The 21,953-nt window shown below is 38.2% G+C and overlaps 1 protein-coding gene and 1 pseudogene across 2 annotated transcripts in view; both read left to right on the forward strand.

Annotated features, from left to right (window-relative positions):
• LOC149103609 (uncharacterized) overlaps window positions 1-11,468 on the forward strand; it is a 36,979-nt pseudogene extending 25,511 nt beyond the window's left edge. The window contains exon 2 of the transcript XR_016201996.1: window positions 8,870-11,468. The product of XR_016201996.1 is annotated as an uncharacterized LOC149103609 (transcript). The remainder of the gene's footprint in view (window positions 1-8,869) is intronic.
• Window positions 11,469-11,727: 259 nt separating this feature from the next.
• Window positions 11,728-21,654, forward strand: LOC110055613 (uncharacterized). The gene is made up of 2 exons (XM_020761999.2): window positions 11,728-12,556; window positions 18,400-21,654. Exon 2 carries the CDS (start codon window positions 18,535-18,537, stop codon window positions 19,621-19,623), a length of 1,089 nt encoding a protein of 362 aa, XP_020617658.2. The 5' UTR covers window positions 11,728-12,556; window positions 18,400-18,534; the 3' UTR covers window positions 19,624-21,654.
• Window positions 21,655-21,953: the final 299 nt, after the last annotated feature.

Here is a 21,953-nt window from a genome sequence, read left to right on the forward strand (position 1 = left end):
CCAGGGGGTGAAATGCAAACTGGGGTAAAAATGCAGACTGCGTCCAGGGGTAAAAGGCACACTGCAGACTAGAGAGGTTTTAAGTATATATAGTGTTATTTCCATCATTGAGTGCTAAATGTAACAAAGTTATTCAGGCTAATTGCTGTGAAAGTCTGCACTCTGGTTAGCCTGAATATCACTCCGGTTGAACTCAGCAACGCTCTGGTTAGCCTGTTTGTGATTAGCTCTCAATGATGAAGTCTGCATCTTACCCCTGGTCTGCAGTCTGCATTTTACCTCCGATCTGTAGTCTGTAGTCTACACTGTCTGCATTTTACATGAACGATTACGGTATGCAAATGTAACAGACTACAGACTTGAGCTTGGCCATAAGTTATATTATTACACATTGCCATTTCCTTTGCTGTCGCTATATATGAAAGATTTGGAAACCTCAAAATTTGTGATTCTTTGGTGTTTTCAGGTTAGCCCTTTTTTCTGATAATTTGTTTTCTGACAAAAACAACTATGTGTGGTTAATAAAGTGACACATAAACTATTTAAATAACTCTTTAAATTGTGGCAATGATGTGGAGTGGTGATGAGTGTTGTTGTTGCACTACATTTAGTTTCAGTTGTGACTCTGTAGTGAGCTTGCTATGAATAACTTACTTTGAAATTATGCTTATCACCAAAATCTCATAACTCAGGTATTGCTTCATGGTACAGAACAGGCTGAGTTATTACTGTATACCTGATTATGGTTGTTTGATCTACAATGACCAAAAGTGCTGAGTCAAACTTAGAAGTAAAATTATAGTTTTGAGTGTCTTGCAAAAATTGGTACCCCCTCCCCTCCCAACAAACAATGTTAATTTTTTGTTTCTAAGACTGTACAGAGCATGGCACCTACACAACATTGAACTGGGGGGAGAAGGAATCAGAGAGTTAATGTTATCAATTAGTCAATCAATCAATCAATCAATCAATCCAATCATTCAATCAATCAATCAATTTTTATTGTGCACTATTTACGGCATTAATTTACATCAGCATTATAAAATAAATATGAGAAGAGAAATATGTTGCATATAGCTATGGGAAAAATAAAAAATGTTCGTGTATGGTAACCAGAATAGCCATTGGCCTGCAAGCTGGTTGTCACCATGTTAAGGTAAATGCGGAGAACAAAAATACATTACGCAGGAATACATTACTGAAAATACATTAAATACAAGTGACTGCTATTATTAATTATATTTTAAGTATTTAAGAGGTGCTGCTTGTACAGCTTCTTAAAGGGAATATATCGAAAGTTTTTTAGCCTAAGAGGAACTGATTCCCAAATTATTGATGCACAGAACTGGAATACTGATTGTCCAGGTGTAGTTGATATTCTTGACCTATAGAGCTTGAGCTTCTGTAATTGGAGACATTACAAAACTAAATGAAGGGCTTTTCTTATATATTGCATGGAGGTTGCATTGTTTTCGGTATGGTGCGATTGCCAGTTGTTGATCAACATTAGCAAAATACTGGTTGAACTGCTCACAGATATCAGCTCTATTTCTTACTGTTCTTGACGGGGTAATAAAGCCTGTTGGCTTATGTTTTATTAAAGTGCCAATTAATTTCCAGGTGGTTTGAGGATATTTTTGCACAAGTCAAAATCTTTACTGAAGTAGGATTTTTCGCTGGCTGCTTTTATCTGATTGAGCTTTATATTCAGAAATTTTATCTTTGTCAGCTGAGAGGAAGTGTGTCATACATTATTTGTTTAGCCTGCATTGATTTGAGCATTACATTTGATATTCATGGCTTTCATAGCTGCTTTTGCTTATTTCTGGATGCTGTTTTTTATTGGCACATGTTTGTCAACTACAGGTTTTATAGCTCCAATTATATAGTTTGTCAGATCATTGATATCAGTGTTCCCATTTATAATAGCATTCCAGTCGATTGCACTAATATCTTGCTTAATATATAATTCTTGGCTGAAGAGACTATAATCCTTAATTGAGTTCATTTTCTCTTGTTTTATTTTTAGGATTATTTACCGACACGCCTTCGAAGCTGATTTCCGTCTCGTAAACAGTCGATGCCATTTTTAGCGATCGATGCTATCATTTGTAACCAAGCCTTTCAGAATGGACGATGCTATATTTGCTTTAGTTTGGGCCTGGACAAGGTAGAAACTGGTTATAATTTGTTGATGGAGTGAAACGCATTCACGAAATGCTTAGTATTTCACATTCACACTGGTTTGCTTGCGATTAGCTTTTTTTTAATGGTTGGGGCAACTCTGTTATTAAAAGTTAAGAAAGTCACGTTTTATAATTAAGTTTTTGCGGAGATTTGGCGGATCAACCTGGTACAACAACAACAACAATCTTTATTTCGTGCCCAGAACAATTTTACAATAAAAATAAATACATGCAATGTGAAAAAATAACAATGAAAAACAGAGCACAGCCACTTAGAAATAGCTAAGGCTAATCGAGTTAAGTGGCTGGGCCAAGCGGAAAAAATATTGCAATAAAGTTACAGAATATATGAAAAAAAAAAAAAAAAAAAACAGGACAAAAATTTGGTAGAGTAGTTGTATAAGAGGGACGTCAGGAAACAAAGGTTCTGGGTTCAATACTGGGTGGTTACTTACAAATTTTCTTTTTTCTTTAATTTAGTAGACAAAAAATCGTTAATAATTGAAAGATATTTCTAAGTGTCGCGAAAATGGCATTGACCGTTTACGAGACGGACAACTGCGTCTAAGAAGCGAAATATGCTTGCTGGTGATCTGGGATGTCAACCAGACCAATACTAGAAATGTTTTGGACAGACGTGTTAGTATATATGTGGTCAATGAGTGTTGCAGTATGAGTAGTAATTTTGGTGGGTTTGGTAATCACAGGAAGAAAACTGAATAAAACAAGTCTAAGTAATCTTCAGTCTGTTGGTGACTGGTGCATCTCAGAACATCGTTATGCATATCACCAAGGATTCATATTTCATATTTTCTCGCTTCCTATCGATGATTCCCTCGAGTTGCACTTTAAATTTAAGTTAAGTGGCAATAGGTACAACCAATTAGAATATGTTTTCCCATTACATGGATGAATTTGAGCGCAGCAGGTTTCAACTAGGTAAATGTCAATGCTCTTGTAAATAGCAGCAGGATGAGCCAGTGTGATGAAAATTATAGAGGGTTGTACAGGAGGAGGGGGGTGGGGGGGAGGTCTCTGGCACGTTTCACGAACGGAAAAAAAATAGAGGATCACGGAGATAAAACTTTCATTTTTCCCGAGTCCCGGGTAACGCAAAACCTTCAGGTCACGAGTCACGAGGCATAATTTCCTAAATTCACGTTTCACGGAAAATAAAATCAGCTAATCACGCATCACGAGAATATCCCTGTACGACCCTCATTATAGTTGGGATGTCTATATTGGTTGTAGAGTTTGGATTTAGTTTTGTTTCTTTGAGTGCAAGAATATCTGACTTTTTGTCCAGAGAGTACAACATATCATCTAATAGAGACATGTTCTTCGGCAGACTTCTTATGTTTAAGTGTAGCATAATGAGATAGCTTTAGGCCCAGCATTATTTAAAATATAATTCATCTTAGAAATTGTAAAATAATCAGATTATGGAGAGGTAAGCATAAAGTCTGGGTCAGTCTCATCATATTTGTCTGGATTAGGCATCATATTATAAAGATCTATGACTATGTATTGATCGATTTGATACGACCATGAGCCATTTGAGAGGCGCGGTGGCCTCATGGTTAGTATGCTCGTCTGCAGATGGAGCGGTCTGGGTTCGAGCTCTGGCCGGGGGACATTGAGTTGTGCTTTTGGGCAAGACGCTTTACCCTCACAGTGCCTCTCTCCACCCAGGTGTATAAATGGGTACCGGTGACCTTTATGAGGGGTAGCCCTGCGATGGACTAGCATCCAATCCAGCGGGGAGTAGAAATACTCCTAGTCGCTTCATGCTACAAATTAGAAACCGGAATAAGCATCGGCCTGATGGGCCTCTTGGATCACATACAGACTTAGCCTTTTATGAGCCATTTACGAAAATAAATTCATTATCACTTCTTTTGCGTTCTACAGTCTTGAGCTGTTATTGTCGTACTATGACCAGTTGATCAGTGATACGCCGAAAAATTGAGTGACCTAGCCTTGGTATTTTCTCGTTCCCAATTTTACACTTGGATAAAGAAAGCAACTGAGAGAGTGACAGGCAACTGTTTTGCCCAAACACATAACACAATGATTTCAGCCCGGGCTTGAACCCAGACTGCTTGATCCATAGTCCAGCTCACTTATCATTAGACCACCATGCAACCCACATCAAAAACGTTTTCTTTTGATTTCAGGCCTTTGGTTCTCAACTTTTAAGCACAGTATCTTTGAATCGGTGTTGTTATAAATAATGGTAATTGAACTGAGTGGAGTGCAATTTGGTCTGAAATCATACGCGTGATTTCAAAATCGAACGAGCGCATAGCGCGAGTTCGATTTTAAATCACAAGTATGATTTCAGACCAAAATTGCACGACCCGAAGTTCAATTGCCACTTTATTAAATTCATTTTGAAATCGCACAATTTTATCACCTTAAATTTAGATTTTTGTTGTACTGTTTCAGTAGCCGGTTTGTTAAAAAAAGCGGAACCGGAAACGCCTTTACGTCTCATTTAGTATGCAAAACGATGTCATGTGACGAACACTTATTCGAGCATGACAAAGAAACAAGTAGTTCAGAACGAAAATAATGTCCTTCAGGGATAAAAGTTCAATTCTCGTCACCTGAATCAATTATGGAAGGCCTTCCTTTCTTCTGTGGTCGAGGCTGAGATTTTCATTGTCTTTGGAGGAGGAATTTAGAGGTGCATATCCTGTGTAATTCTGCGATCGATTTCTTTTGAGTTGTGAAACTCCCTCGAGTGCACTATGCCCAGTGGATAGTACGTTTTTTCCTTTTAAATACCGTTCAATGGCATGATTTTAAGGGAGTCCAGCTCGTTATCATCTCCGTTTCTTTCTGTGACCTCGGCGTAGGACTCAATACTCAGGACCTTATCAAATTCTTTCGGCTACATTTGTTTTAAGATATTTCCAAGATGGCGGGACTGGCATGGGCTTCGCAAGACGTTCATTCATTCACTATTTTGTGCAGTGTGGCATATTTTGACTATGTTTATTCACAGCGACAGAGTTGAGCTCTTTTGTTGCTTCGATTGAAACTACCGGAAACCTGGAAATATCTACCTTGAGATGGCTCTGAATTTGTTGTTGTGTGGTTTTCATTTGTTTATGTTTTACTGGACTCGGTATCATACGGATCTTGAGCAGATGTTGAAGAAAAATCGCCAAAATAGTTGTCAAAATGGACAATGAAAGTTGGAAACTTCAATTAAAGTAGGTCTTCAGCCTGAAGGAGCTCATAATCGTCATTCAGAAACTGTAATTAATTAAATTCGTCAATTTTTTTGGGAAAAAACTACAATAACAACAATGTTTTGGCAATAATAGTTGCATAATTCTCCACACAGTGGCCTTTTGCCTTTCATTTTTCTGAAATTTTATCGATTACTTTAAACTAATCTTGAAATCTGATTGGTTGTTTTGTTTTACTGTCCCATTCTCATTGGCTGAGAAAATGATGCGATTTAGAGCAAACAATAGTGCGATTCGTGAATAAATCGCACCACTGAGAGCCAATCAGATTGCAAGGATAACCAGTGATTTCAAAATGGATTTAATAAATGTAATTATCAGTCATTTATGGAGATGCTTGATTCATCTATTTCTTAGTCTAGACTTAGTCTAGACTTGTTGGAAGGCGTATTTACAAGAGCATTATTCGAACACAAGTCACTCTACGAGACCTAAAGCTGCCCTGAAGAAGCTGTGATTTACGAGTTTAGCGCCCAAACGAACGTAAGACTAGCTTTCGACAGGAGATTATGATCCTGAATGAACACATCCCCCTGCCCCATAATAATCTTTTTCAATTTATTTTAAGCCTCGCGTCACGCTGTTAAAGTGTTTTTTTAGTCGCGGTCACATGATCGCGCAGCCAATGCCCAATGGGTCGCGTCCACCTAAATCCGAAATTGAAAATCGAGCGGGTTAAGAGAAAAAGATGAGTCAGTTTTATACTACTGCTCTGTTAGGATCGGAAATCATTTTTAAAGCGCTGGGCAGAAAAATTATCTTATAGGTGCTTCTCCAAAGTTAAAATAGAAGTCGTGTCATTCTTGTACATGAATGATTTTTAAAACGCAAAGCGTTTTGATCGCCAAGACTCGTATTTCAAACCTACTCGAAAGAAAGTACTCAACTTATGAAAGCGAAAAGCATCTCTTTCTAAAGACATTTCAATGCGCAGGACAGCTAAAATATTTGTTTCTCGTTTGTTAGAACTTTCGCTCCGAAAAATCCCGGTGCAAATTTTGAATATTTATTTTCAAAGTTCTGTGTAATATTTTCCAAGGTTTGCAGGTCCACGGCGATAAAAGCTGTTTCTCCGGAACTGCCGCATCGTTTGGATCGAGAGAGGTCTCTTTGGAAAGCAGTTTTAAAGCGCTGGGCAGAAAAATTATCTTCCATATGTTCAGGGACTGGTCAAAAAGTCTCGGCCTGGGCGGAGGGCCGGCCCGGGGAGGAGGGGGGGGGGGGTTGAGCCGTAGTAGAGAGGGGGTGGGTCATGAGGTTTTTAGCCGCTGGTACTGCGTGGGTCGCTCTAAAGTCGTTTCTCGAAAAATACTAATGGATTAAAGCGAAACGGATAGCTTTGGAAAGCTCTTTCAAAGCACTGGGAAGTTGGAATTTTTCGTCTTCTTTCCTTACGAATGGCGCTCTGAAAATCCATGCAGGAGCAAGGTTTTGCATATTCGATTAACTACTAAATTAAACCTTCACTGTTATTACGTCATTTAAATTTGCCAATCAGGTGTGTTTCCTAAAATAGCTTCGTAGTTTGACCACCGAGCTAAAATTAGATTGAAAAAGATTATCATTATAAGAGGCCCAGTCTTGTTTTTAAATTTGGCAAAAAAAATAATAATAATAATAATAAAATAAGCAACAAAATACGTTTCACCTTGAAATTACACATGCCCCAACTTTTTACTTTTATAACTTTTTACTTATTGTAACTTTGTATTGTTCATACTTTGTACTATACTTAGTTATTTTATAATTACTCGTAGATTTTTAGCACAGAGGGCCACTAGTTTATCAGTTTATACTGTCATGAGTCACCCTCTGTAAATTAAGTTGATTGATTGATTGATTGATTGAGGCACACTAAGAATGATACTAAAGACCATTAAGGCTTACAATCAGAAAATGCCTAGGAACGCAAGGCATGAAGGTGTAATTTTTGATGTTTGTTTAATTAATTAACATGAATTAATTAATTAGTCTTGAGGCAATTAAGTGGTTGACAAGGGGTAGGTGCCTGTGTGTGCTACATAAAAACGTGTAACACCTACCTTACTTTGTAGAAAACATCACAAAGCTGTATATTTGTTTAAGAAAACCTCTCGCTTTCCTTGTGGTTCTATTTTCTTTGGAACAAAACTATTTTTTCTAAATGCATGCGCGGATCAATTAGCGGGCCGACTATATATTAGATTTCATTCGAGATCACATTGCACAAATGAGCTATGGTAGAACCCAACATGTAAGACGCATGCGCTCTAGCGTCGTTAGCTTGATGCACTCTTTTTTCATCCCCAGAGCCACGTGGTTTTTTATAGTTCATGTGATATGACCGAGGACAGCAGTGATTTTTTCGGTAACGTCACCTCTCCCTTTTCAGTGCAAAGAACGCTACTGTGACAGCGTATCTTTCAGAATTACCCCCAGCTCGGTTCAACAAATATCATCTGCTGTTATCAAACTACACTAGTGTGTTTGCCAGGGTTCAAATTAAGGATGGACACGTTTTGCTTCTCCTTAGCGGCTTGTTTAGTTCTCTTTTTACTGTCTCCATGAAAGACACCAAAGAGTTCATATCCAGCCAAACTTTCCTGATTTAGTAGCATTAAGACTTGTCAAACTGTAAATTTGTGACAAAACAAGCTAGGAAAGTGTTCAAATATTGCTGTAGACTGCGGGGCACGTAATGAAAGCGCAAATTAATTTAATCACTCTTTGAAGCGTCTCGTTCACCGATGCAGGATACAATCTTGGTTAACTGAGTAGCGCTGGCCTTCAATATTACTTGTTGAAACCCTAACGTTTCTCAGTTGCTTTAATCAATATCATTGAGTATAAATTTTAAGTGGTTTTATTATTTTCACAAAGGTGGCAACTGAACAAGAACGTGGTTCCATGACTACAAGTGTATTTGATAATTAAATTACCTCTTGTTTATCGGTGAAGAGAAAATGTGCGTAATCGTCCCTCTTTTATTCCCTCATAAGATATTTGACTGTCTTCCATTTATCTCCAGCAGTTAAAAAAAGCACATCTTTCATGGGTTTTTTGAGAAGATATGGGTTTCATGTTACATACCTTTACGAGGAAAACAAAAGTATCAAAATACAAAGGTTAACCTGAAAAGTAAAATTGTCACATTTGCTGCTTCAACGTATTAGTAAATTTCAAATGAACCAAAATCAAAGCAAATACCAGAACAAAATTTGAAAGCTGTCTTTGCAAACAGTAATTGTAAGTTATTGTTGATTATGTCTTATCAAGGTGTCTGTCCGTTCATATTCTGTAAGGGGAAAAGCCCTAGGTACTAAGGTAAATACGAAGTGGGAGTTAGCCGGGTAGGGATGATGACCTGTGTGACTACTATGCCTCAGCTAGACATTGAACTCTGCACTATCTGAGTTTTTCTCACTAGTTTGATCATTTCGTCAGGAATATACGGTAGAGACATCAGTCGTGATAGAAAAGCTGACAGAGTGTTTTGAAAGGGAATCAAGTCGACTGTCTGGAGTAGCAAAGAAAGAAGCTGGACGTAGGGCGGCATAGAATTTAAGGCAATCCAAACCTACTCTAATAAATATGGCAACAAAGATCCGAGGGAAGGCACACGAATGCAAGCATTGTGGTCAGTTGTTTGACCAGTTGTCAGTTTACAAGCAACGTGAACGAACTCACACAGGAGAGAAGCCGTATTCATGCAAGCATTGTAAAAGGTGCTTTAGCCAATTAGGAAATTGCAAACAAGATGAACGAACTCACACAGGAGAGAAACCGTATACATGCAAGCATTGTAAGAAGTGCTTTAGCCAGTCATCAGATTGCAAGAAACATGAACGAACTCACACAGGACAGAAACCGTATACATGCCAGCATTGTAAGAAGTGCTTTAGCGTGTTATCAAATTGCAAGCGACATGAACGAATTCACACTGGAGTGAAGCCGTATTCATGCAAGCATTGTAAAAGGTGCTTTAGCCAATTAGGAAATTGCAAACAACATGAACGAACTCACACAGGAGAGAAACCGTATACATGCAAGCATTGTAAGAAGTGCTTTTGTCGGTCATCAGAACTCAAGCAACAGGAACAAACTCACACAGGAGAGAAACTGTATACATGCCAGCATTGTAATAAGTGCTTTGGCCAATCATCAACTTGCAAGCAACATGAACGAACTCATACTGGAGTGAAGCCGTATTCATGCAAGCATTGTTAGAAGGGCTTTAGCCATTTAGGAAATTGCAAGCAACATGAACGAACTCACACAGGAGTGAAGCCGTATTCATGCAAACATTGTAAAAAGTCCTTTACCGTCTCATCACATTGCAAGCAACATGAACGAACTCACACAGGAGAGAAACCGTATACATGCCAACATTGTAAAAAGGGCTTTACCCAGACATCGGCTTGCAAGCAGCATGAACGAACCCACACAGGAGTTAAGCCGTTTTCATGCAAGCATTGTAAAATGTTCTTTAGCCAGTCATCAAATTGCAAGCGACATGAAGAAAAACACGCAGCAGACAGTTCGTTAAAACTCAAGCAGCAAGATCAGCACCTAAAACTAAGAAAACACCAGGAGCCGTCAACAACTCGAGGTAGCAAAGAGTCTAGTTTGTTGGCTTCTTTGACTGAAAATAATTTAAGCCAAGTTGAAAGCCTCACCTGTTGGATTTGTCAGGAGGAATTTAGCAGTGAGACATGTCTCATCAAACATTACGATTAACATATGCGATTAAAATGACGTGTATGTAAACCTTGTCATTCTATTCTATTGTATATTTTGGCTTTGTTTCCTCCTCGTTGTAGATTCACTTGGACGCAATTTGTTTTGTTGAAGTTAGTTAAAGTTAGTTAAAGTTAGTTCAAATTTCGACGATAGAAACTTGGAACTTCTCTTTACCTGTAGCAAACCTGTATCATAACGATAACAATAACAATAACAATAACAATAACAATAACAATAACAATAACAATAACAATAACAATAACAATAACAATAACAATAACAATAACAATAACAATAACAATAACAATAACAATAACAATAACAATAACAATAACAATAACAACAATAACAACAATAACAATAACAATAACAACAACAACAACAACAATAACTTTAACAATAACAATAACAATAATAATAATAATAATAATAATAAAGTGTTTGGGGCGCAGTTAGGTGTTTTGGGCCTCTTGTATTATACCTGTATGTAATGCTTTCAGTTAAAAGAAGCTTAATGCACAAAGCTAGATCCAATGTAGTAATTACTATGCCACTGAATATCTCATTTCTCACTTGTATTTTCTTGGTATACACATGGCAGGAGCCTTTAATTTTAAGTACTTTTATTGTTAGCACCACAGGTGCAAAACAAATAAGAACGTAACTATTTGAAATTTGCGTTTCCATTTCTTCATCAGTTACTTAACTTTCTTCCAGTTATCTCAAGCGGAAAAATACCAAGGAGATCGTCCGTGTTTTTTCGAGAAAAGAAGGCGTGAAAAGTAAAATTTTCCGGTTTGTTACTTCAACGTATTTTATATTTAAAATGAACGAAAACCAACGTAAAACACCACAGTAACATTCAAAACTGTCTTTTCAATAGGCCAATTACGATATATAAGGTAAGGTAAGGTAGTTCTATTTTAAGTCGTAAACATGGGGAGTGGTTGCCCAATCTCCTGAGCCATGGCTCATGACAACAACGCACGACTATTTACAATAACATTACCACTTACAATTACTATATTCTCTAAGATAAATTCAGAATTAAAATATAAAATATTCCTAAGAGCACGGCTATTTAAACTATTTAATATATGAAAATCCTAACCTGGCTTCGAGGCTTTTGGAAAAAAAAAACAAAGGAAGTTAATTGAGCCCATCTCTCATCTTCGATACGATTTTTTTTGTTTTATTCCCCTAAGCCTCGAGACCAAGTTAGAATTTTAATATAGCGAAATTGGCCTTTAGGTAATTGTAACTTATTTTTGGACCTTGAATGAAAATATACACATAAAACATTCGCACTGCTTAGTTTAAGGCCCGTCCGCACTACTCCAAGGAAATTTGCAGACGGCGTTTTCACTCCGAAAACCACTTCAAATGTTTTTTGTCAACGCTACACCGAAAAAAAAATTGAAAACGCAACAATCACTGGCGACAGAAGCGCTTGAGTGTATCCCTGAGGGTTCGCGTTGAATATAAACCCGGGATGAACGGCAGGGGTGACGACTCGCACTATCCGAGATTGCCTCACCAGCTTTTTTAGCAACTATTTTAGGGGAATCTTTTTGGGGACTTTTTGGCAGGCACAGGCACTTTCCCACTTATCCCCCAACGCTCAATTCACCACTCGTCTATTACTTCATACCCCTATTGCTCCTAATCTAATCAGATGCGAAAAAATATGATAGAGTCATGGACATGAATCGAAATTGCATCGATCAGTATGTCAGATCAGAGCGGCAGGTCTATTCTTGAGATGAGGGGCAGGTGGTGGAGGAGAGAGGTTAGGGGTGAGGGGTAGTTGGTGAGTTGTAGGGGTTGATCGATGTAAAGTTAGGGTTTGGAGGTTAGGACTGGGTGCGAGGCGTTGGGATTGAAGTGTGTGTGTGAATCATAGGGGATAAAGGTTTAGAAACGAAGTGGCTGGTGAGTTCGGGATTGCGGCAGGGTTGTGGAACAGTGGGGAAATGAGATGGGAGACGGGTGGTGAATGGGCAGAGGGGGATAGAAGATGACAAGTGGAGGGAATATAGGAACGGACTTCATCTAAACTTACCGTCACCTCCCAAGTGCCTCTGAAACAAATGTTTCCAGTTTCCCCAGGCTCGAAACATGTTTCCCAAGCAAAACAGTCGATTGTGTTTCTTCGACAAAAACATTGCTTATTTTTTGGCCACGCGATTACTTCTGGCTGACATCTGGTCGACAATGCAACTCTCCCCCCTCCCCCACCCATCCCCGCCACGCAACCTAACGTCCTAGGTGGGTAGTATGAAAACTTTTCTGGGTCGTGAAGAGTCTGGGCCCGAGTGCAAGCTGGTGTAATGATCGTAAATATGGCGGTGCCTGTGTGGTTTGTTGCGGAAGTCGTCGCTGGTTTTCAAGGTAAGAGAGTCTACAAGAATGCTTTTCTCTCGTCTAGCGAAACTATCGATTGTGAAAAAAATGAAATAAATAGTGTCTGCGTTTTGCAGTGAAGAATAGGGTAGACAGTAGTTCGTGAGCTTATGTGAGGTGGACATTCTGCAGCTTTCTGACGCATTCGACGATCTGTAATCACTTTTTCCGCGAACTAGAAGCTACTAGACGTTTTGAAAAACACAGAAGGACGATCATCGATCGTTCTTGGTATTGGCCTTTAAATACATTGATAAAATCTTTTGAAATATTTTTAATGACTCCTACTAATTTGTCATGTTGTATTGTCAACAATAATGGAAGCTTATCAGTGTTTACACCAGGCGTGGTCAATCGATATACCGATAATCGATATGAATCGATAACAACCGAGGTCAATCGAAGATTGATATCGATTGCCAGTGGCAATCAAAGAAAAAAATTGCTGAGTTCGATTATTAATTATGGATTGCCAATAGTTAACAATCATTCCACGAGTACATGTAGATAGCCAATAGGCGCGTAGTGTTGAGTGGGCTACAATAATCTCATATCCAACAAGCGCAAATGGAATAATTGTTTAATTGAAAACGCCCAGAAATTTATTTAATTTAGAAAACTAGACTAAGATAAAAATGAAAATGTACCAAAAAGTCATGCCTATGCTTACCATATTTGTAGAGCATGGTATAAGGACTCATAACCCATGATGGCTCAGCCAGTGAAAACTCTCAAATAGCATTATCCAAGGCAACGATCCAGTTTTTAATAATAATTGATAGTGATTGATTCATCGATTGGTATAGATTATTATCGATTGTTATCCAAAATTAGTTTTGTCCTTTTAAGAGTTACACTGATAAAATGTTTGACAAAATTTGTCTGAAATGGTCTTGTTGAGTCATTTTATCATACAATGTAGCCTGCATATCAAATAACCAAAACATTTCATAAGCTTTACATGTTTTCATCATGCCAAGATCCTGCTTTAGACCACAGAAGGCCTGGCCCCTGTTGTTTAAAAGGTACATCATGCTATCAACCAGGTAAATCGCTATCCACTGGATAGCGATTTATCTGGTGGATAGCGTCATGTAGACTTTGAACAACTGGGGCCTGGAGAAGAGATCACTCCACCTAGCAGTAGGTAGAATTTGGTTCTTAGTTTTTAAAAATTGTCAAAAATCCTGAAGATGAACCCCTGTCTTGAGGTTTTCCAGGTATTATTTTACACAATAACAACACCATCTTTGAATAGTGCGGATGGTTATTTTTTTCAATCGATAACAATCAGTATTCCCAAAGGCAGGAATTATCAATTCTTATCGATTTTTGCCTATCAATAGCAATCGATAAATAATTTTTTTGTAAATTCGGTCATTATGACTTGCCAGTATCAATCGATAGCAATTGGTGATTGATATTGATTGAACTGATTGATTTCCAGTATCAATTTTTATTGGTTGACTATGCCTGGGTTTGTAATATAGCAGTAAGCACTTTTCTCTGATAATTTTAGTGCCGTATGTTTCTGACAACAACAACAACTATGTATGGTTGATAACGTGTTGCATAAACTACTCAAATAACAGCTCAAATTGTTGCACAAATATGGAGTAATAATGAAGCACCAGCTGGAAAACACTGAATTTTTTAACTGCACATACTGCAAGCTTAAATTGTTTGTAATACAGTGTCACCCAAACCACATCATGAAAGCTAACAGCAAGCAAACCGCAGGCAAACCCTAGTGGAACTTAAACCTCAAGCAAACCAGGGTGGAACTAACTGCAAGCAAACATGAGTGGACCTAACTGCAGGAAAACCAGAAACATGTTAGGTCTCTTTCATTGTTACTTTAAGTAAAAAGTCACGAAATGTCACATAAGGTCTGAGTTGGGTCCACTCATTTGTATGTAAGTATACACTGGCTACTATAAAAACTGAGTAGTAATCTAATCTGTAGAGACAAATTAAAGTTACAGTAGACATAAATTTATTCACTACAAGTTGATATAATAATAACTAAATAATTAATAAATAAATAATTTAGTGTGACCATTTAAAACAAAAGTAAAATGTCAAGTTTGCCCTCAAGCCTGTTGACCAAGCAGGTAAACACAAATCTTGTATTTCCTTTGCTAGAGGCAGTTAGGAGTATTTCTACTTCCCTATGGTTGAGACTTTTATACATTTTCAAATAGTAATGGTAATGATAATGATGATGATGATGATAGTAATAATAATAATAATAATATTTATGCAGAGAGTTATTAGAGTACATTTATAAGTAAAAATACAAAAGGTCTAAAAGGTAAAAATGCAGTAAGAAAATTGTCACATGGCCAAAAAATATATAAACGAAGTATGCATCTACACCTAACACTTATCATCTAATTAAAATGACTCAATCAACTGAATCACAGCCACATAAATTAGCAAGAATGATTTCTGGATGTTTTAAATAACACTTTTATGCAATTTAAGAGAAAACTGAAAAACGATTGGCCTGGATAAAGAAAAGAACCGTTAGACTGAGAGGAAACTGTTTTAGCCAAACACATATCACGATGATCTCAACCAGTGTCTATTTCAGAGCTGAACAAAGAGTTTCCAGCAATCTGATTGGTCGAGCGATCCTTTTTATGACGTTACATAAACCGCGCTAGGCGTTTTATATAACATTTTCGAAGCCTGGTACCGGCGTCGACAAAATCTGGATCGGACCGGATCACGGATCGGATCACAGATCGGATCACGGACCGGATCACGGATCGGATCAAGGAAAAAAATTCAAAATTTTGTCGAGCAAATTGCACTAGAGTGACTATTCTCACTGGGGCCAGCTCGTACAAACGCCCCAAATCTCTCCGGGATTCAAGGATAAAAATCCCCGCGCGCTCGTAGTCTCCTGGGTGTTCTGTTTCACACAGGTTTTGTATAAATAGGCCTGTTTTGGCCTGTTTAATTCTCTTTTCGTTAAACGTTCGCCAGTCGTTAGCTTGGCGTCCCTCCCAATCATGTCTTCATATCTTTCTCCGCAGTTCAACTATATGATATTTCGTATACTCACTTGCATCAAAGGTAAACTGTCATAAAACGAGTCAGCATGGTAATAATAGGACGAACGTATGAATAGAAACAAAAACTAAAAACACTAGAAAATTAAACACCTGATGATTTCAAACAATTTCCGTTTTTGAGACAAGTCTATACTTTTACAAGATATGAGTTTGGAATACGATATTTCGTACTGGAATAAAACGAAGCCATTTGTATTTCAAGGAAATATAGCTGTTTTACAAACAATTATAGGAATAACATCAATAGTGTGAACGATAACGCAACCCAAGAATAAACAACATTTTAGGAGTCACGTCACGACTTTTAGAGTCATTTTTAGGGTCGTAAAGAGTTGCCTTCAAATAGAATAAAACCTTAACTATAACGCCAACTGTAACGCTCACATCTGACACGAAAATGTAGCCGAGAATTAGCCACTGATACTAACAACAATTTTAAAAAACTGGGAGGTTCACCCAAGCTTCGAGCCAACTAACGTTCAAATATAACTACATCTGCCTGTTCATTACAATTTAAATTCGTCGTAATTTAGGCGCTTATGTGGCTTTTTAAATGACCTCTTGTCATTCTCTGTAATTAACGTGTCATTGCGTCAAATTCGGGATTCTTATTTTCATTTAACATATTTTAGTTTTCCACTTTTATTTTTTATTTATTATTATCTTATAAATGATTTGATTTTTTGGGGGGGATTTTTTTTTCTTTAAAACTTTTTTTTTCTGTGATCCGATCCGTGATCCGATCCATGATCCGATCCATGATCCGATCCGTGATCCGATCCTTGATCCGGTCCGATCCCGGTTTTGTCGACGCCGGCCGGCTACTAAGCTCGCCACCTTTGCCATCCCGGCAAGTAAACATGGCGGATAGTTGGTGAATGAATTTTCCATTTGATCTATTCGAAAGACATCACTAAGCCCAGGATATTTGAAAGGGTGGAGAATTTTCAAAATGACTGCTGTCATCCTTGGACCAAAAATCCTTTCAAGAACTCGTGTTGAAGGCAGTTAAGAACCGTAGACGCAGTGGCTATGTTGATTGCCAGCAGGTCAGATCGATTGACCGAAATCTGCTTTTCTCCAAACTAAAGTTACTCATTTTGAGACGATTATGACAACTGTGGATGAAGTCAGCAGCGATAAAACAAAGGTACCGGATGAATTTATTTTTCGTAGTGTTTTGCTTGTTTGTTTTACTGCCGAACTCGATAAGTAAACTGATTCACAATCGATGTAAGCTTGCATGTAGGCTTCTTATTAACACTATACGGCTGCATACGTGTATGCAAACGAAGAATTGGGTCCCTGTTTTTATGTTTTAGTCCGTATTCTTTGTTGTTCAGCTCTGAAATTATACTAAAACAATTATTCGCCTCAGGCTCAGTGAATATTGTCGAATAATTGTTAAATATAACACGTTAATTTCGCGGCCAGGGTAAGTGTCCGTTTAATAGAGGGTGTCCTCTTAATTGGGGTCCGCTTAACGACGGTGCAAACTTTTGTTAGTGCGCACACGTTCCGCGCATCACGCAAGGCATTGTTTAAGCGCTACGCGCGCGCTGGGTTGACATTGACGCAATCAACTTCGCCACCAAGTACACGACTAAAATGAAGCAAAATTTTCCTACTGTGACCACATCAAGTTTAATGTACCTGTGCTTAAACCAGGAATACCAGAATAGCAGCATACCACTAACTGTTAACGTCTTCCAGCTGAAAAACTAGCTGTTATCTGTCGAAAATTATACTGAAATCCAACTGTAAACATGTACCTGCAGATGGCGTAGTGCGCGCGCAAAACAAGTGCGAGATACGCAAATGTTTTACTTACTGGGGAGGTGACAGGAAAAAATGTAACGGGCACCGTAAAAGTTTTCAAAAAAGATGAATAACTTTATAAAACGCGTGGTTGCCCATACATTTTATGTTATGAAATGGAAGTGGTGAGCCTATTCAACACGTGATTAGTTTCTGGTTGTGAGCAAAAGGAATTTAGACTGTATTTTAGCTGAACCAGAGGAAGGCTGTCGGAGACGCCAAAAGCGCTGTTGCAACGATTTTGTTATTGAAAACATACCAAAAATGGTTTTTATGTTACCATTTACCATGCAGTTTTAAGATCTTTATAAATGTGTTTGCTTTTCTGTATGTAGAGGCAGCTTGTAAGGAAATCTGTGAAGAAATATGCTTTCCTACTTTTTCAGAAAAATGCTGATGTCAGCATTTTTGCTGAGATTCAAGGCTAATTATCTCGAAAAAATGCGTGGCTATTCCCATTTTTCTTTGTGGACCCCAATAGCCCTTGCAAAGATCTACTTTTTCCGCGTGGTCATAACCTGGCGCAAAAACCTCTGTATTTAGTAGGCACCGTCCTTAATAGAGGTTTCACTGTATCTTTGTTACCACCCAATTCAGATCATGTGATGATTCATTTGGGAGATTACAATTGTTCTGTTTGTGCAAAGTCCCAGGCAATCGGTTACGTGTGGCAAATTCCACGGAATCATCACGTGGTCTGCATTGGGTAGCGACAAGGATGTAAGCACGTTAGCTGAATCCGTTTATTCGCGAGTTGGCGCAAAAAAGAACAAGCGATTAGCATTCGAATTTCTTTGAGTTCAACAAGATTTCAGACTTTGCAACAAATGTGTCGCTAGTCAGAGTTCTTCTTTAAAAAAATTTTTTCGTGTAGGTCAGTCTTCTTTTTATATTACGCCTAATATGATATTTTCTTTGTCATTTCGTTAGGAGTATACGGTAGAAACATCTATCTTGACAGCACAGTTGACAAGATACTTTAAAAGGAAATCAATTCCACTGTCCAGGTTAGTGAAAGAAGAAGTTGGACGTAAATCGGCATAAAATTGAAGCCAATCAACTTTGATGAATATGGCAAAGAACACACGAGGGAAGGCACACGAATGCAAGCATTGTGGCCAGTTGATTGACCAGTTATCAGCTTACAAGGAGCATGAAGGAACTCAAACAGGAGAGAAGCCGTATACATGCATACATTGTGATAAGCGCTTTAGCTACTCATCAACTTGCGAGCGAGATGAACGACCTTCTATAGGAGTGAAGCCATACAAATGCAAGTATTGTAAAAAGTGCTTTAGCCAATCATCAGATTGCAAAAAACATGAACGAACTCACACAGGAGTGAAGCCGTATTCATGCAAGCATTGCGACATGTGCTTTAAGCAATCGTCAAATTGCAGGCTACACGAACGAACTCACACAGGAGTGAAACCATATAAATGCAAGCATTGTAACAAGGGCTTTAGCCAATCATCACATTGCACGAAGCATGAACTAACTCATACAGGAGCGAAGCCATATACATGCAAGCATTGTAGCAAGAGCTTTAACCAATCATCAAATTGCAGGCAACATGAACGAACTCACACAGGAGAGAAGCTGTATACATGCAAGTATTGTAACAAGAGCTTTAACCAATCATCAAATTGCAAGCAACATGAACGAACTCACACAGGAGAGAAGCTGTATACATGCAAGCATTGTAACAAGAGCTTTAACCAATCATCAAATTGCAAGCAACATGAGCGAACTCACACAGGAGAGAAGCTGTATACATGCAAGCATTGTAACAAGAGCTTTAACCAATCATCAAATTGCAAGCAACATGAACGAACTCACACAGGAGAGAAGCTGTATCCATGCAAGCATTGTAACAAGAGCTTTAACCAATCACCACATTGCAAGCAACATGAACGAACTCACACAGGAGAGAAGCCGTATACATGCAAGCATTGTAAAAAGTGTTTTAGCTCCCTTTCAAATTGTAAGGAACACGAACGAATTCATACAGGAGAGAAGCCGTATAGATGCAAGCACTGTAATAAGTGCTTTACAAAGTCATCTACTTGCAAGCGACATGAAGAAATACATGCAATACACAATTCTTCAGTGAAAACGAAAACAGTAGGATCAGTATCTAAATCTAAGAATTAATCTTCAGGGGCTATCAACAAATCACGGTGTCAAAAATCCCGGTATGCCAAGTTGAAAGCCTCACCTGTTGGATTTGTCAGGAGGAACTTAGTAGCGAGACATGGCTCATCAACATTACGATGATCATATGAGATAAAAACGACGCGTGTGTAAACCGTATCATTCTTTAGCCAATTTTTTATTTTGGCTTGATTTATTCTCCTCGTTGTAGATTCATTAGGACACAATTTATGTTGTTAACGTTAGCGTTCGAGGAAAGTCAATTACAGTCAATCCTCCCGTAAGCGACCACCCAAAATGTCAAGCCAGGGTGGTCGCCTACGGGAGGTGGTCGTTTACAAGAGCTTAAACCAAATTTGGTCAAAATTTTGCTTCATTAGCATATGGTAACTGCAGAGATTTACCCCATCTTTTAAATGTTTTGTTCATGTGAAAAGTCAATTTCGAGAAAACATCTGCTACTTCCCGTTGAGGAATTTCCGTCTCTTGTACTACCAGAAATGGAATAATGTTACAACACCATTTAATCCAATTTCCGCTCTATTATCTGTCAAGTGGTCTCTCACGGGAGATTAAGGTGGCTGAACACAGTTTTTGATACCTGTGTTTCATTCACCTTTTCTCTAAAACCCTTGATCTCTCGGTCGTCAAAAATGGCCACAAGCTAGTTAACAACACAAACTTTTGATTTTTTGATGGTTAAGCTGACGTATGTGCCGTTGCCATGGCAACATGAATAAATATAAACAGCCTTTTAAAATCGGTTTTGTTTATTTGCAGAAAATCTGGTCATTAGATTTTCTTTATAATTTGCATGCAACAAGTTTGTAACGATTCTCACAAGTTAACACCATTTTGCTAGTAATTTAACGGAGAGATTTTTAATTATCCCTTGTTGAAGGTTCACTGGAATATCTGGAATTTCCTTTGTTAAAGTTCAATTATTTTCAATACTCCAGTTACTTATTCCTGAAGTATTTTCGTGCCAAATTTCGTGAAATTCTAATGAGTGGTTCTCGAGAAATAGGCGTATTTCCGAGAGTGCAATTTTCATTCAATCGCAATTTTTTGACTTACTACGCATGCGTTGCATTTACCTGGGTTCTTTCGGTAAGAAAGAAAAAGTTCAGAATTGCTGGGTTGTTTACATCGTTACCTTTTCTAACATATCTTTGTAATAAAAGACTAAAGCCATCAATACGTTGCGTTCAATTATAGAGAAAAATAGCACAGATACTGCGGGTGTTAAGTAAATAAAATGATCGCTCTATTGACGGCATGTTTGTTTTTTGCAATCCTCGTGCGCGCGCTGAATTGCATCAGCGAAAGCGCGCGCGAAAACTATGTTCGGCCACCTTAAAAGCAAAAGAAAATTTCAAGCTTTTAGCTCTAAGAGTGGTCGCGGTCGCTTACGAGAGGTGGTCACTTGCAAGAGGATCGAAATATAGAGATTTGACTTGGAAACTTTTGATATTTTGCAAAACTGGTCACTGAGAAGAGGTGTTCGCTTTTTTTCTTTTTTTTTTTTTTTTTGGAGTGCCAAATTGAGCTAACAGTGTTGAAACTTGGAACTTCTCTTTACCTACAGCAAACCTGTATTGTACCTTTACGTAATGCTTTCAAGTTATAATAAGCTTTAATGCACAAAGCTAGATATAATGTGGTAGTCACTATACCATTGAATGTCTCACCTGTATTTTCTTAGTATACACATGAGCTATTAATTTTAAGTGGTTTTATTGTTAACACGACAGGTGCAAAACAGAATAAGGATGTGAGTACAGTCGAACCTCTCCACAACGGCCTCCTTGAGAACAGAGGAAAGTGGCCGTTGTAGAGAGGTGACCGTCATGGGGAGGTAGGAGTGTAATATGACACCTGTTGTTCAGGGGTACAACATTTGTTGCTTATGATTTTAGTATATATGAATCAAAATGTATCAATAAAAGAGAAACTTAACATAAACGGAGACCAACAGCTCGCGGTACTGATCAAGTTTGGTGACTATAATAAAAATATGGGTTTTCTATACACCCTTTGTCAGTCGTCGATTAACTGGCGGTTGTCGAGGCGTTATTTGGCTGTTGCCGTTGTGGAGAGGTGGCCCTTGTAGAGAGGGCTCGACACATGTTTTGTGAGCAAATCAATCGTTGTGTTTCTTGGAAAAAAATTTCTTTTTTTGAACTTGGAAAATATTACTTTCCAAGTTGTAGTGGTGGAACGATTTTACTCCATCTCTCCTTCACTTCTCTCCTTCACTCCTTCACTCCTTCACTCCTTCACTCCTTCACTCCTTCACTCCTTCACTCCTTCACTCCTTCACTCCTTCA

The sequence above is a fragment of the Orbicella faveolata genome, unplaced genomic scaffold, assembly GCF_042242905.1.
Source record: "Orbicella faveolata isolate gen_17 unplaced genomic scaffold, um_ofav_v1 contig_35, whole genome shotgun sequence".
Taxonomy (NCBI): domain Eukaryota; kingdom Metazoa; phylum Cnidaria; class Anthozoa; order Scleractinia; family Merulinidae; genus Orbicella; species Orbicella faveolata.

What these genes read in the sequence shown, in the direction of transcription:
- LOC110055613 (XM_020761999.2), top strand. Translation starts at nt 18,535, where the DNA reads ATGAATATGGCAAAGAACACACGAGGGAAGGCACACGAATGCAAGCAT.